Source organism: Nymphaea colorata, chromosome 2 (assembly GCF_008831285.2).
Source record: "Nymphaea colorata isolate Beijing-Zhang1983 chromosome 2, ASM883128v2, whole genome shotgun sequence".
NCBI lineage: Eukaryota > Viridiplantae > Streptophyta > Magnoliopsida > Nymphaeales > Nymphaeaceae > Nymphaea > Nymphaea colorata.
Window position 1 is genome coordinate 28,724,841 of NC_045139.1, and position 16,146 is coordinate 28,740,986.

The window sequence follows — 16,146 nt, forward strand, 5'->3', positions numbered from 1 at the left end:
TGAAAGACAAGAAATTTCATAATGACAAACAATTTAGATTTCACCATCCTTTCAATGAGTGAACAGATGGTGTTGACCTTGAGCACCCCCTAGCAGCAAATGGATGCATGGTCCTCCTGCCATTGAATAATTTGGAAGAAAACAAACCCCTTTTCTTTATCACGACTGATTCTGGCAAATCTTTGCTGGAGTTCCCCCTTTTTGTACACTGCTTCTTAAGATGGTGTTTGTTCAAAGAAGACAAGTTCCCACGAACAGGTGCTTGGATTGTTCCTTCAACACAATCTCCCCACTGTCCACAACTCCAAGATCTTGATGATGTTGCATCATCTTCAACAGTTGACTTAAGCTTGGGAAATCCACTCTTCATCCTCGAACCTAGAACATGTTGCTCAGGGACTGCCCTAATCTCTTCATCTGACTTAGCGCAAAGCGGGCACGGAGGGTCATGTTTTTGAAACTTTGGGGTATTATGTTCTAAGCACTCTGCATGATAGACATGGCTACAGGAAAGAACACCAGCAACAGGCATGTCACCACATCTAACAATTCGAACAGAACTCCATGGAGACCTCTGAGACAATAATCTTTCACATATTCCGCATCTTAGAGACTCAGACATATTACATGAAAGCCCAAAATACTCCAGGTCAAACTGGTCAGAGATGTCAGTAAAATCAATGCTACTAGAGCTGCTCTGCAGGAGACCATCATGCTGAAAACCAGCACTCAAATCTGAAGAACCTAGCAATGGCTGAGGTTCATCAAATGCTCGAGAAGACTTGGAGTCTGAATGAAGAGTGCTAGAGGTTATCCCTCTGTCTTTAGTATTACTGCTAATACTTGAAACGTGAGCTTCAATTTCAGAACCTTGGTTGGGAAAAGAAAGAGGGTGGACAGATTTTGACATAAAGGAGCAGTGACTTGCAAAGTTCCGGGGTAAGAAACGGGTTGGCGATTTCCCCATGTGTTCACACTCACTAGCATCTGAATGTGATGTTGAGCTGCAGCTGTTAGGAGCTGCTGAAGTCCTGAAGCCAAAGTGTCCCTGCAAGAAAACAAGACCAGAAAAGCTATAGCATTCTTTACATAGAGCAAATAAGAATGGAAAAGCAAGATGTTACCTCCGTTGATTGAGGAAATAGAAGTGAACTGGATGCTGGTTCTGTCAGGATATAATATGGACATTAGAACCCAGCAATTAAAATGGCAATATAGTCCATCAGATCAAGCTTCTTTTCATGCAACGAAATGTCAAAGATGGAATATGATTTGGTCAAATAGCTACTATGGCTCATATAGTAGATATTTAGGCATTTACATTAGTCACCTTCTAAAGCTTTATGGCATTGTTTCAGTCATTGAATGTATAACATGGCAAGCCTTTCCCGACCACACTTACAAAAAAAAAAAAAAAAAAAAAAAAAAAAACCATGTGCATGTGTGGAGTTTCTTCAGGCTATATGAAATCTGTATTGTTAGAAACTATTACCACGAAATGCACCATTAGAATTTTAGAACAGATAAAAGACAAGGACAATAGTGTCCAGACAGCCACAAAAATAGAAAACAGAAAAACCACTAAGATATGGCCCCAATCCATTGGACACTATAGTTCAACACCTGCAGACAACAAAAAAGGAAATAAGAAAGTGGGGGAGAAAGTGAAAAGGATCAAGAGTCTACCATTAGGGAGAAAGAAGAAACACGAAGTTGGATATGATAATTGTTTGTTGATTGAACATATAACAAGAACAAGAAAATGTGTAATTGGTCCTATGAAATCTCTGCAACAGTTACCATTGCATATTATATAGTAGAGATCCTCAGCTTCAGTGGAACCATATCAAGGTCATCTTATATGCATCAAAGAATCTGTTACTAGAAGCCCATGGCTAGCAGCCTATTAACTATCAGCAGATGGGGTTAGGGCCCTAGGGCACACCATCAGATCCAGATCAAGGAAAAGAGATGAATGGCCTATGGAAAAAAAAAAAAAAAGCCAACTGACAACCAAAGAACATGATATGAATAGGAATAATAGGATAGTAACACGACCTTTCAGATCTTTAGAATTGAAGTCTGCATGTGGCGAACTGCCATGAAGGTGATTCACAGAATTGACAACACAATGAGTATTGTCAAGCTTGGCATTTAGGGAGAAAACGGATACAACCATGGATGATTCCCAAAATAAAAAGCTGAGGAGGACTACCAACTGGAAACGACAGACAGTAACTCAGTCTACCAGGCAAATTGCTTTGTGCAAGCTCCAAAAGATAGGTTTCAAAATTTAGACAGAATTTAATCAAGATAGACTTCATTCCCTTGAAATTTTATTTGGAAGGAAAAACAAGGCACTGGCAGGTTCAGCTTTTCCCTCATGATAGCGTTAATCTGTTATTGTAGGCAACAAATAAGCCCCACATTATTAACAGTTTTGCTATCAATGCCCACTAATAATTTCAAGAGTTCCACCACCTAGTCCAATTACCACCATCATTACAATACCTTAACAACAGTAATCACTTTAACTACAATGGGAAAAATGATGGACAACCCAATAGTAAGTCAAATACATCACATGTACAAATGCACACCAACAAAATATGATCACAAACCTACCAACTCCAATGCCAAAAAGGTTCAAGCTTTTTACATCTTTTACTATAAAAGCTGGACGGGCCATTCTTGGTTTGGTGCATGACAGATCTTTTGCAACTCCTAGTTTAAATGATATCATCAACAAGAAGAAGACAATCACCTTCATTCTATAATGCACAAATAGTTAAAACACTGTTTATGAATGTCAGGAACGGTGTTATCGATAGTGTACAATATGTATCAGGTCGGCAAAATCTATATAATACACCCACAATACACATTAAAAATGTCCATCATAGGACACGGTACATATCATACGATACAGAAAACATGGCATGTATCTTATGATACGGTGCAAATTTTAAGAAGAGGGCACTACACCCCTTTTGGTCAATTTATTTTTTCAAAAACACCTCTTTCCCTCCATTTCTAACACTTCTAAGAGCTTTGGGAGGGAGACTTTTTTGCTGGTTTTGTAGAGAAATTGTCAAATAAATTGTTGATTTGAAGGAGAACTTGCTAGTTTGAAAGGAAAGTGGATCGTGGGAAACCCATTCGTGTTTGGAAAAAGAGAATTTTTATGTTTTTTCTCCTACAAAAGGCATACAATCTCTCAATTCCAAGTTTCACATATATTTTTATTGTTTCCTAAAGTTTAGGATAGGTTTCTATTTATTTTATGAAGATATTCATTTTATTTTCTTAATGTTGTTAAATGGTTTATGAATGATGAATCATGAATTTTCATTATGTGTGTGATGAGTTTTCCATATAGAACACATTTTTCATTATTTTTCTTAATTTTTTTTCTGAATTTTATATTTTTATGATTTTTTATTTTTTTATGAATTAAAAAATAATTTTACGATGCACTATAATACATTATGACATGGCGTATAGGTCAGCCCAACTGATACATGTTATGATACACCCTTTATAACATTGGTCAAGAAAGCTATTGAAGAATCCCTAATGTACTTGAATGATAATCAATCAGTCCAGAAGGGCTTCATGCATGCAAGGTAGAAAAGGCCACAGGAATTCTATCTAAACCCTTCATATGTCCTTCAATATTGTATATCTTAAAATATTTATAAGAGATTGGTCAAGAATTTACTAGATAGAAAATTAGCCATAGCGCCCACACAAAAACCATGACTATAGAAAACAAACATGTAGTTAGAAACAAACAGCAAGTAACAGCAGAAGCATAAAACACAGACAGTCACGTTCAACTACCAAACAAGCACACATTGGATTAATGATGAGGTACCTTGTAGTGTAGTTGATATAGAATCAACACCAACTCCCTGCAAAGGTGCAGTATGTTGAGGAGCATCAGATGGGCTGCTAAACTGGGATACAATACCATCAGATGCAGAGTAGTGATGACAGGGGAACTGGTCATTTCTCACCCAGCCTCTGCTTTCTTTACTATTTGAAGACTGTGATGAATCATAAAGCTGCAAGCCTCCACGAGCACTGTGTGACACACCTTCAGATTGAAACATTTGATCCCACCTGCTTGATAATGGAGGTGAAAAGCTTGAGTTTGTTTGCCAGTAAGGCTCGTTTGGACCCATGGACCAACGTTGGCTTCCTGCATTGGATCCATGTGGCCTTGCAGCCACACAACAAAGTGAACCCGTCTTAGCTATCTTTTGTGCAACTTTACCAAACTTGGCAGCCCCTACAAATACTTTTAATATCAAGTGATGTACGGTTCATAAACTATTCATGACAATAGAAACTCTGTTGCTTTTCTTCAACAATCCCAGAAGGTCATGAGCCAGAACTCTGTCCCAATGGTTTTAAAGAGAGAAGTGATATTTGTCACAAGACTTCGAGTCTTCACCCAGAGCAGTTCTGTGAAGATGCAACACAGACATAAGATTAAAAGGACTAATAGAGGAAAACACCGCCACAAACCAAACAATATCAAGGTGTACAAAAAGTGTTGTTGAAAACAAATGGTTTCGATCATTTCCTCAGTGCTTTACAACTAAATTTACGAGGAAATAAGAGTTTAAACCATCAGATGATTAATATAAGCAGAAATCAGTGTCATCCTCCTTAACAAACAATGCTTCATCTGTCCACCAACTTTAAATATCTATCAGTGATAAAATGATAATACCAACCTCGCACCCACTTAGGGAGTATGCTGCTAAATTGCCGCTCATATCATAAAGTTTTGTCAGCTATAACGTGCACGCCGAAGTAGACAAGCAGAACCTACAAAGGGAGAGAAACGTTTAAAAGGAGTGACACCTAACGCTCATTCAGTTCTCAAACGTAGACATAATCCTCTCACAGTTTCCCAAAAAGAGCAGAAGCACCAGGGTAACAAGCAAGACGCATCAAGCAGAACAGGTTTAAATGATGAAACACAAGGAAGGTGATACCAAAGAGAGAAATAATTTACAAACAGGAATTGACACTATGCCAGTAAAATGTGGTGAGATCAGAAGGAGTCAAATACTTAGGTAAAGGAAGAACATTCACTCGGGATATCGACATCCTCGTCAACGAATCACTGAACCCAACAACACCCAAAGCTTAATAATCAAGAAAAACCAGAAAAAGAAGGGTGGGGAGGGGGAAGAATGGCCGATAATCACAAAACATGCTGAATAACACAAAGTCTCTAAAAAAACATAACAGGAAAGGGAGGAAGAAAGGGACAAAGATAGTTATTGCAGATAACTGCCACAGTAAATTGAAAGAACCTGAAGGAGTAGACGATCTACATGATTCAGAACGAAGGAAAACGAGAACAGGAAACAAAGGAGAAGCAAACGAAAAAGGGGACAAACCTTAAGCTTTTCTCCACGTTAGCCTTAATCTACCCACTCCAGGACACCCCCAAAAATCCTCCACGGAAGGGAGAAGGAAGAACGTGAAAGGTGCCCTTGAGGAACGAAGTGGCTGCCTTAGATGAAGCCCCCTCTTTCGCAGTGTACGGAAGCCATGCTCTTTCTCTCTCTCCCCTTTTACTTATTTTTCTATCCCTTTAGCTCCAATTAATCAACATAAATCATTTCTATAAAACTCAGAGCGCCAAATCTTTCCTCTGACATCCAGACCGTTGATCTTCGGTGAGCGGAGGGTCCCCCTCCCACGATCCTGGCCCATCCCCCTCTCCACGGTCACCGTGAAACCCGCTTTTTGTCCTAAAATTAGCTTAGGATCTCATCATTTATGTGAACTTAAACGCAATATTTTTTTCCCACTTTTTAAGTATCAAAATTTCAGCTTGCTATCTGTGTTTGTGGAAAAGTAGGCCGAACCACGAAACAACCATAAGAGCACAACACCGTGAGACCATTCCGATTTGTGCTCATCATCCTGGCGTCAGGGAATTCTGATAAGTGATCTTCTCAGTCGTTTCATTTTTCTGTAGAAACTCTGTGAGACGGAACGAAGAGGAGAGGGGCGACCAGATTTGACGGAGCAATGAGTTCTTTACTTACAGAAATGACTTAGAAGGAAAATCTGGTGTTCGGGACGTAAGATCGTGAGCCACTAGAAAAGAACACGATTGTGGAAAGAAATGGCTCGCGTTGCACAAAACTTTGTGCCAAGATAGACACACCCACATGAAACTGTCTATTTGCTAAAGCAAGGGATAGAAGCCCAATAATAGTATGGCAATATTCCAGAGGTCTCCATCAAGATGCATCAAGGCATATGGGGTCAAGTTTTAAAGAGCCAAGGATCCTCATCTGTCATTGTCAATCTTCCCACTTGAGTATGATACATCACCACCCCGGATTCTATGAGTCTTCATTAATGGATGTGATGATCCTGCCAATGTGCTTTTGAATCACTTCCACTTGGAGCAACAACTATATTATGGTAGATTTGCATCCCTATCACCCCATTAAAAACCTTATTTGCTTGACTGGGGGTTTCATAATTAAGTTTGGGATATGTTCTTCAGGGTATCCTGCAATTTGGCTCGCCCGTGCACCCCCGTGGCACACCAATCAAACACGAGAGAATATGTTTGCAGCATGTCATGTCTTTAGGGGATGAAATTCTAGGGGGAAGAAAGTTTGCCTGGAAGAATGGATCTGACGTTTTTCTTCAAATTTCTGCTTTGCTGTACGTTCAAAAAAGGCATCCGGAAACTATTTCCACTTAAGCTTCATCAGTCTCTAGTTTTAAAAGCATTCTCATGGTTGTATAAGTACACACCGGCTAAGACTTGCTTAGAGTTTCTCCCTCGTTAGAGAAACTGAGTCAGCGAATGTGTGGTAGATGAACGTTCCACGCCATTAAGATGAACACAAAAAAGAAAGGAAGACCGACGTCGATGTCGCACTCAAACATAGACATACCACCATACCCGTGTTTAATTACCATAATATAAGATGGAAAGAATGCATGTTTAATCAAGCTAGAAAGGATTAAAACAAGGTGAGTGTTGGGGAGTTGCTGGCCTGCAAGAATGAAGTTGGTGATCGTTATCATCAGTACGTTTGTCAACAACTCCATTATTTTCCATGTCAAAATAATAAATGCATCCGCTCACCGATCATTTTCTTTGTTAGGTCGGATGGGAAACCCAATGTTGTCAAATATCGGCTTCTGAATTCCAAATTCTATCAGAATCATTAAACATCTGAATCGAATCACCGACAAGCAGCGGCCTGTATCGGGGCCATAATGGCCAAAAGAGTTAAACAGGGAAAAAGAAAAGATCTTTTGTTACTTATCAATGTAGCAGCTAATAAAAGCTGTATCTGCAGGTTTGGCCGGTAAACGGCCCTTATTTGTCACACAGGCCATATCAAGATGTGTCCAAAACGCCATCGGTTCTGGTAGCCTTGGCGAGACCGATCTCCTTCGTCTAGTCTGGCCAAACTCCAAAGGCTACCCAGGTCGGCTTTAACCCAACACAGATCAGCAGAGCCACAGAACGCCAGCAGTTCTGCTCACCTTTCAATTGTTGGGTATCAGCAACAGTTTTCCACCCCCACTAAAACTACTCATCTTCCTCCAATACCCAAATGCTCTCATCGATACAGTACCTTAACCAATTTCACGGCGTCAAATAAAATTCACGCCCTCAAATTGTTAGTGTTTAATGCGCAACGTTTTCCACTTTGGGCGCTCAAGATATCAGCATTCATATATATATATAACAACAACAGCATCTTCCACTAATGTCATGCTTCCTCATGAGAGAGCAATACGAAACTGGTCTAATGTTAATTATTAGATAAAACAATCTTGCACCATGAACCACCTCTCACTTCTGAAAGAATGCCACGAGGACGCAATCAGCAGGATAGTGTAGGGGCTCCCAGACTGTTGATATGTCAAATAGTTTGCGGCTTTGTTCACATGCCCTTTACCTATTTGATTGCCACACCATACACATGAGGGCTGAGCAAAGCGAGACCAGGCACAAAAGACATGTTAAGGTCCACATCTGAGAATCCAGCTTTAGAGATTTCTTTTCCTGTTTCTCTGTTCAAATGGCACCCATCGGCAAAGAACTTCTGTAGGGGATTAAGGATGCCTTGGAGGAGCCTTAGTGGTGTGCCATCTGAATTTAAACTCTTGAAAAGTTACAGTGACGAAGTACAACAGAAAGAAAGCTGAATGTGAATTTACTCAGCTGGAAAGCAAAGAGAAGTACTACCTAGAGCAGCGACATGTTCCAAAAAAATGAACCGCCCACCAGGCTTTAGCACTCGCAGCACCTCTGTACAGTAGTATATACATTAGAACATACAGTTAGTTGTACAAGATATGATCCTCATATTTACAGCCTCAGTTTCTTATGCAAAAGAATTATCCAGCTTTCTTCCAATTTTTGCAAGCTACAGGTCACCTAGAACGTAACACGACTAGCCTCCTAGCTTAAGAGGACAAATTAAGGAAGGCATGATAACTGCAATGTTCCATCAGGAAACAAGACTCCTGAACCATGTAATTGAATAACAGTACACCAAGATGAGCAAAAGAGAACCCTGAGTACTGCTTATCGTGCACAATAATTGCTAGATTCTTTATGACATATAACATCTTATATCACAGAATAGGCAGTTGTCAAGTTTGAAGCAAGGCTTAAATAAGACCTCTTTTCGCACTAATACTTTCTTTTTTGTCCAAAAGCTTTTTTTACTTGAGAGCAAAAGAGATTTTCCCCACGAAAAAGTTAAAATTAGCACCAAGATTGGTTAATGAAGATGCAGAAAGATGAACTTTATTCCATCTATTAAGTTCACCGATCATGTCAATGTCCAACCCATTAAGGACATGTACACATGGTTGAGCAAAAGGATTACAAGCCAAGACATGTTAATGACGTTACTGAGGATAACTGATGACATCTTGCAGGCAACTCCTCTACATTATTCATCGAGTCAGTGCAAAGCCCTAACAGTTTACATGGCATAAAGAGTTCGGCAAGTTAACTTCCATTTTCATACATTCCATTCCATCTGAGAAAAGATGTGTTTTTCACAGGCCTTTATTCCACAGAGAGTAAAAACGATCGTAAATGTGTTACAAGAATTCTTTTCAAACATAGTGACGAAAACCGCATTTTGTCTGTCTTTAGAAAAATGACAACCCAAATTAAAATATGACTGACGTGTCACGTGCATGTTGGCGTCGATGTGCATGGCCATGAATAGATTAAGAAGAAAAATAGGGAGAAATTGGTACCTTCTAGGGTCGCACGAACATCTTTCACAGAACATAATACAAGTGTTCCAACGACAAAATCCATGCTACAATCTTCAGCAGGCAAACCTTCTCCAGCCTACATTATCGATTCTTTAGTGTTCTCATAGACTTGCTGGGCGAAGCCAATAATAAAAATATCAAAATGACTGATCCATCAGACATGAAATCTAGCTTCAAACTCCCACATGGAAGAAAACCATTCAAGACATAACTTGAAGGCACTTGTTCTGCTAGTCTGTGGCTGGCAGAGAATGCAACTGATCGCTCACACCCGAGGAAAAAAAGCGGAACTCTATGCATTTTAGAATTCTAAGACTGGAACGTTTTGTTTCTCTAATATGAAAATTCCTATAGAAGGGTCAACATGAAAATATTTCAAAAAGAGCCTATAATTTTTGAAAAATCACAAACTTCCCTCAACTTGATTTTCTTGACAATAAGGTTTTTGACCATGCTTAAAAGAAAATTTTCCGATGACTTTTTCTGGTTACAAAATTTTGAAGTACAGGACCTATATTCAGCAAAGGATGTAAAGATGACATCCCTGCAAGAGATATGACTTGCAGTAGTGTCAATGGTAAAGCATTACAGCTGATGAGCTGAGATGATGAATAGCTATCAGTTGAGAAATAAGAGTCTGTCAGAAAATAATTGTTGACTCCAAAGTAAAGGAACAGATTAGATAAATCAATACATCAACTCCAACCAGTCAAACAACCATACCGCCTGTGTGAAGTAAAAGTTTGATGGTGGTAGTCCTGCCCTTAGTGCTGCCGCCTTTGCATATTTTTCCATTTGCTTATTTGGGTCTACTCCATATACGGTAACATTTGGCACATTAGCATAATATCCAATATTTGGCCCTGTCCCAATACCTAGCTCCAAGACCTTTTTATTTTCACCTTCTAAACTGTTGAAGAGTTTTTCCTTGTATCCTGAAATCTTTCATGTAGACAGCAGAACCAATGTTGTGTAAAAATTTGTAGAATACATTTACTACTGAAAGACGTTACTTAGGCTCTATGCAGAGCCTTAAATTGGCCATAGGATATGAGCACAAGAGCATCATAAAAATCTCATTCCTAATGCAAAACAGTTTTTTAAACAGAAACTCCGGTTGACTTTCATGAAGCACTTGAGGGGAGGTTATTGAAGAGAGAAAACGCAGATGTACTCGTCAGTGTCAATGCAAACAAAACTAGGAATTCAATCCATCATTGTTCATTTGGTCCACTAGGTTCTTGCAGGACTGATCACATAAGTGACTTGTAATTTTCAACTAGAAATATGATTAAGACATTTTGATGTGAAGAGACACTGAAAGTAACTCTCGAAGAGAAACTTTGTGAAGATCTTCATTTGTAAAATCTTTACACTAACGGGGGACTTACTACAACACTTTTCTTGCATATTTTGCACTGAAAAAAATTATGCAAGTGCAATAGAATTGTTCCAAGTAGTAGTTTGTCCCAGTGCTGAGGGGTGACTATTTGCTTATAAAAATGCAAGGGAACCTGCTTCTATTGATGGCGTCCCCCATCCTGGTCATATTTGAGTTCCACATCAATGCTAGAATTCAAATCAAGTTAAGCTATCTAATATTTTAATTCAATGTTGTATAGAAAATGTTTAAGACTAATATATCGCTCAAGCACCTATGGATAGAATTCATGATGAGTCTGTTGGTTCTCAGACAGGATTACGACACCGTGTAGAACAATAGAAACGATAAAAATTCAGTAGTTTCAGGACACCGTAAGAAAGGAAGTTACAAAGGAAAAAAGAGAAAACTCCATGACTAATGTAAAGAATCAAGCAGAACTAAGTAGCCAAGAGAAGGAAACTAAATAGTCTTCTTGTGAAAGAAGAAAATATATTCAAGAGCCTTAGGCAATGAGTTTATATTTGAACTTGAAGTGTCAACCATGACTCACCTTTTTCCGGTGGAACTCCATAAGATGTTCCATTGCCCAAGCAAACAATTTGTCGTACCATTGAGGGTTTGGTGGATGAACCTCCTTCAGTATAACCTAGATTAGAATGATGATTTGATTAAGAAAAAAATAGAGAAAAAATGCATTGAGGAAATCGCACGTAAAGTAGTACATGTCAAAATCTTCAAAAACGTGAAGTATATAAATCTTTGTGCTAACAGATATTTTTATTCTCGTAAAAAAACTGCTTTGTTGTCATAACTTATCAGATTTGCGAGTTAAAAGGTTATGGTGGCTGTAGGTCCTACTTGGCAGTTGGCACTAGGGCTTATTATTTATCGCCTGCATATGAAAACAAAGAAATGTTTTTTATTGTGGAAAAAAAATATAATAAGCACCTAAAAGATTTTTTAGAGAAGATGAAATAGGCTTCTGATTTTTTTGAATTCTTGCCTTACTTATCTATATGCTATTAACAAAATCATCTCTTCCTTAATGTTCTTTTGACAAATTCACTGTGGCAATCTGAAAGTAAAAATTGAAGGTTTTATGCTAAAACATAAACTTGAGTTATGACAAGTTCAGAATAAAATACAAAATGAGATAGAATGCTTGTTTAGACGACTCATTAGGGTATATACAAAAATACTTAGGCCCAGCCCAACGGAGATTCAACCAAACCCCAAGATTCAAAATAGTGCCAAGATATTACCAATGCAACATCAAGAAATGTGGTCATCAAGGCCACGCTAATCAAAGCTACCTGAGAAAATATTGGTGAGAGGGTCAGACTTCTTTGAGTATGGGAAATACTCAAATATCAATAAAACATGGTTCAGCAAAGTAATATACATAAATATGACGATCCAAAATTGTGTCAAAACAAAGCCAAAACTCATCACTGCCACACAAATATTGCATGGTTCAAACGCACTAGAGCCGTAACTCACTTCAAAACTTCATGGCTTATAAAGTTATATTGTCAGTCAATCAACTATTTGAACCAATAGTTGATTGACTGACAATATAACTTTATCATGACTGTCGTGATGAGCATCAGTAGAGATCCCGTGAGTAATGTATAATCAGAATAAAACATATCTTTACCAGTGATCTATTAAATCAAGGGTAACTTGTAGTGAAGTTTCCTGAGATATCACACATCATTGCAATCGCAAGAGGGCCAAACCACCCAACTTCAGCCAAAATAGCACACCAGCTCCTCTAAGCACCCGAGCTGAGGGATAAGGAAACGCCTCTTGTACCATACAAATTTCAAATGTTACTGTACTGATTTGCATGTATCATACAATTTTCGCTTGTACCACACAATTTTCGTACATACCATAAAATTTTTCATGTAACCTGCAATAGATTTGTATGTTTCATACAATATATACTTTTCAGCATGTGTAGCCTTCTTCATGTGAATTCTAGAGAAATTTGTTTACATCAATCAAACATAACATCTTTCACCAAAAACCATAAGCATGTGATGACCTACACATTCCTCTTGTATAAGAACGTTTTCCGTGCATATAATACCATATATGCATATAAATAATCTATATAAACATTCTACATTACCAGTCCAGAATATACGTTACTTACATGTTTTATCATGTAAGGATATTTCTCATACCTTGATTGTCGCGAGTCTATTTCAAATACTTTGATCCAACCCGCCACATTTTCGACAGCTTCTTGAATTGATCCAAATCACATTTTTTCCTCAAAGAATATTTGTTGATATCATTATCTATTATGACACATACGTGTATACATCAAACTAAGCAACTAGTTCAGTCGGGTAAATACATAGTGAAAACAGCTTTGAATCAAAATTGTTCGATCTTACTTTGCTCCAAAATTGTTTGATCTCACTTATTTGTTTATTTTATGCAAAAAAATGTAGGGCCTTACACAAAGGAGTTTAAACTCATATCTAAGATTGTCATGAACCTTGGGGAATTTATAAGGGGCTAGCTAAATAGTGAAGTCTTTTGCTTCATAGGCACCCTTTTGAGACGGGAACTCATCGGTTAAACTCCACCAAACTAGAAGTTGTGTTCCGGAAAAGAGTGAACCAGAATATTATAGTGATATCAAAGCATAGTTCAACGCCTAGACCTTTGTCCTGCATTTGTGGACATTTGTGCCTTGATGGGGATAAATTATACTATCCCGAGAATTTTATCTTATATCTAAAATGGTTATGATTCTTGGGGACGTATAAGGGGGCCAACAAATGGTAGATTGGGATTCACCAAACCGAAAGTTTGTGGCCTGTGTGAGAGTGGGTTGAGTAATTGCAGTCATTTCTACCCCTTTGTGTGTTACAAATTAGTCTAAAATTAAGTTTCATTAAGTGCAATTGTTTTCCTTCAAAAAATAATAGATAACATGAGAAACGAAAGTAAGAAATAAACTAATATAAAATTCTGTTGAAGTATTTTTCTAATCACATAAGCCTATTCCTAAATGCATGACTATTGTAAATTACTAATCATGGTTAACATAAAATAGAATGTCAGATGTGCACTTGTAATGGAAATGAGACAGGCAGGGATGAGTCTGTGAGTCGCCTGCAACTCTAGAATAAATAAGGGGTGAACACCAGGTCGAGTAATTTGAACTCAACTCGGTTAAACTTGTTTCAAGTCCGAGTTTGTGCTGATTGTTTCCACATACGAGTCGAGCTGGAGTTTTCCTAAGAACTTGTTTATTTAACCAAGCCGAGTTCGAGTTCAAGTTCACTTAAGTTGACTTGATAAAACTCGATTCAGTTCGAGCCCATCACTTGACAACTTCTGACGTTAAAAAAGTTGGCATGTCACGTGCAGACTTCCTTTCCTGGGGACCTCATTTTATTGAAGAAGAACTCGTTTGGGTCCAATAAAAAGAAATGAGATTCCCATCCCATCAATTCTTGTAAGGTTGAAGCGAAATGGTAGAAGTAAATTGAACCTTAAAAAAAAGTACTCCTAACATCTCAGATTTATTGTAGGGGCGGATATCAAGGCTCGATGTCCGAAACTCGGGGCTGAGTTTGGGCTCGGCCTGATTATAATAAAAACTTATTTTTAAAATTTTTAATATAAAATATATTAAATTAATAATAAACATATATTATTAATGAAAAACATTTTTTAATGGTTTCGAGTTGGCCCATCCGGTTCAAGCTCCTACCAGGCTGGGTCCCGAGCCCCCACCGGTGGCCCGGCCCGGTGCCCACCGTAGGTTTAAGGTTGCCAATCGCCCTAATTCTCAAGCACACTGCTGCTGCTACGTTAATCTGAGTTCGTTTATGAAAAATATTCTTCAAACGTTTACTCGTTTAGGTTTGCTTTCTATGATGCAGTAAAAAAATCACTAGGGGTTGGGGGATCTCTCTCCTCCATCTCGAAAAGAAAAGATCACAAGAAGTAGGCCATTTCATGCATCGTTGTTGAAGAAGAAAGAAGTTAAATCAAAAGGGGAGGCAGTAATAAGTAAGTTAGAGGGAGAGGCGGAACAGTGCATATAACTAATGATCAAAATATTGGAAAACATTGTGGAAATGTGAAGGATATAGGAAGGGTACGATGACGAATTGACGATCCGAAGGGAAAAAGAAAAAAGAAAAGGTGAAATTGCAATTCCAATCACCGGTCGCAGGTTTTCTCCTGGAAGCGGTTCTTTTAAAAATATCTAAGAATTTGTGAACCCGTAGTAACAGTAAAATGTGGTTTTACCAAACATTACGTAAAATATTCTTTTCAAGAAGACCGTTTTACGACTGCCATAGCGACAAAGAGAGCGTGAGGGAGGGAGAAGAACCGTTGGGTCGACGCGGGGAGCATCGGGTGAACGGCGTGCCGTGGCGGGAGGAGTCATCAGGGGAGGAGCGCCGCCGAGGAAGAGTGGCCGGGCGCACCCACAGAGATCCTGACGGTGACCTCCACATTTGTCCGCCCTGACGGGAAGGTTGGTACCTCCGGGGTTCGTCGGGCCCTCTTGACGCTCCATCGCCGCCCTCCACTTGGAACTGTTCGCCATCGTTCGGCAGGAACCTGGATTCCTCTCGGAATTCTTCGTCATCGTTCAGCAGGGATTTGGATTCCCTGTGAATCCCAAGCCCTGCAAACAATTCAAGGAAGCCATCTCTCTCTCTGGCCCGCCGCTTTTGCAGGGAATCATCGACAGGCCCACGAGAAGAGGGACAACAAGCTGAACAAAAACCTCCGACCTTCACTATCTCAACGATTTTTTTTTTCTTTTTACCTCGTTTCATCGGGGCAACATAGTCCCTCCCCGTTTTCGCTTTCCTTCTCAAAGCCATGTGAGATGGAAATCCTGCAGGGGACGGCAGCTGTGACTGTCAAACCGGCTTTCTCTTTTCCTGACGCAGGCGGTGACGTCATTGACTTAAGTAGAATAGGAGAGCTTTGCTGGTTATCGCTAAGTGAGCGCTATTCAATTTTCCTAAACGTAATCAAGCTGATTTAATTCTATTAAACTACCCTTTCTTCTCAAAGTTTAAGAGAATAAGAAATTATTTACTTGGCAAAAGCGCCGACTCTGGTAAACAGTGCGCCAACCCTTCATGTGCGCACGCTACTTGCAGTTCTGATCGACACAGATAAAGCAAATCGAGATAATTTTTCCCACTGAAAAGCTCCGCACATGGGGATGTAAATGACCTCAATAAATGCGATTTCGATTTGATATCCATCCGATCGAACTGCTTAAAAAAAAAATTAACATCTCCTTACTTAAGCGATGACATTCTATCACTTCCAGATTCAGATTTAGTTTTGAATGAACATCCTATATCCGATGTCCATATATTTTGGAAGTCTGTTAAGGGTTCGTAACATATTACAGTGCGGTTCGGATTCAATTTAAAAGTCAGATTGGGATA

The 16,146-nt window shown here is 38.9% G+C and overlaps 2 protein-coding genes across 6 annotated transcripts; both read right to left on the minus strand.

Annotated features, from left to right (window-relative positions):
• On the minus strand, positions 1–5,720 carry LOC116248000 (uncharacterized). 2 transcript variants are annotated; one of them, XM_031620531.2, is made up of 5 exons: positions 5,421–5,720; positions 4,746–4,839; positions 3,878–4,470; positions 1,125–1,165; positions 1–1,048 (listed from the first exon to the last, which is right to left on the minus strand). In XM_031620531.2, the coding sequence occupies exons 3-5, from the start codon at positions 4,185–4,187 to the stop codon at positions 41–43; spliced, it is 1,359 nt and encodes a 452-aa protein (XP_031476391.1). In that variant the 5' UTR covers positions 4,188–4,470; positions 4,746–4,839; positions 5,421–5,720; the 3' UTR covers positions 1–40. The 2 variants fall into 2 exon arrangements, with proteins under 2 accessions (XP_031476391.1, XP_031476392.1); XM_031620532.2 differs by lacking the exon at positions 4,746–4,839.
• A 2,011-nt stretch (positions 5,721–7,731) lies between these two features.
• On the minus strand, positions 7,732–16,025 carry LOC116247368 (uncharacterized). Of its 4 annotated transcripts, XM_050075948.1 has the most exons (7): positions 15,063–15,469; positions 11,956–12,006; positions 11,244–11,339; positions 10,033–10,251; positions 9,289–9,385; positions 8,258–8,320; positions 7,732–8,161 (listed from the first exon to the last, which is right to left on the minus strand). In XM_050075948.1, the coding sequence occupies exons 1-7, from the start codon at positions 15,321–15,323 to the stop codon at positions 7,968–7,970; spliced, it is 981 nt and encodes a 326-aa protein (XP_049931905.1). In that variant the 5' UTR covers positions 15,324–15,469; the 3' UTR covers positions 7,732–7,967. The 4 variants fall into 4 exon arrangements, with proteins under 4 accessions (XP_049931905.1, XP_031475390.1, XP_031475391.1 ...); XM_031619530.2 differs by lacking the exon at positions 11,956–12,006 and having other exon boundaries at positions 10,033–10,244; positions 15,063–16,025; XM_031619531.2 differs by lacking the exon at positions 11,956–12,006.
• Positions 16,026–16,146: the final 121 nt, after the last annotated feature.

Excerpts from the sequence above, each read along its gene's own strand:
- LOC116248000 (XM_031620532.2), bottom strand. The coding sequence starts at position 4,187 with ATGGGTCCAAACGAGCCTTACTGGCAAACAAACTCAAGCTTTTCACCT. Across the intron at positions 1,166-3,877 it reads TATATCAACTACACTACAAG|AACCAGCATCCAGTTCACTT; the intron begins GTACCTCATCAT and ends ATATCCTGACAG. Across the intron at positions 1,049-1,124 it reads TATTTCCTCAATCAACGGAG|GGACACTTTGGCTTCAGGAC; the intron begins GTAACATCTTGC and ends GTTTTCTTGCAG.
- LOC116247368 (XM_031619530.2), bottom strand. The coding sequence starts at position 15,564 with ATGGCTTTGAGAAGGAAAGCGAAAACGGGGAGGGACTATGTTGCCCCG. Across the intron at positions 9,386-10,032 it reads ACTTTTACTTCACACAGGCG|GCTGGAGAAGGTTTGCCTGC; the intron begins GTATGGTTGTTT and ends TCGATAATGTAG. Across the intron at positions 8,162-8,257 it reads GGAACATGTCGCTGCTCTAG|ATGGCACACCACTAAGGCTC; the intron begins GTAGTACTTCTC and ends GTTTAAATTCAG.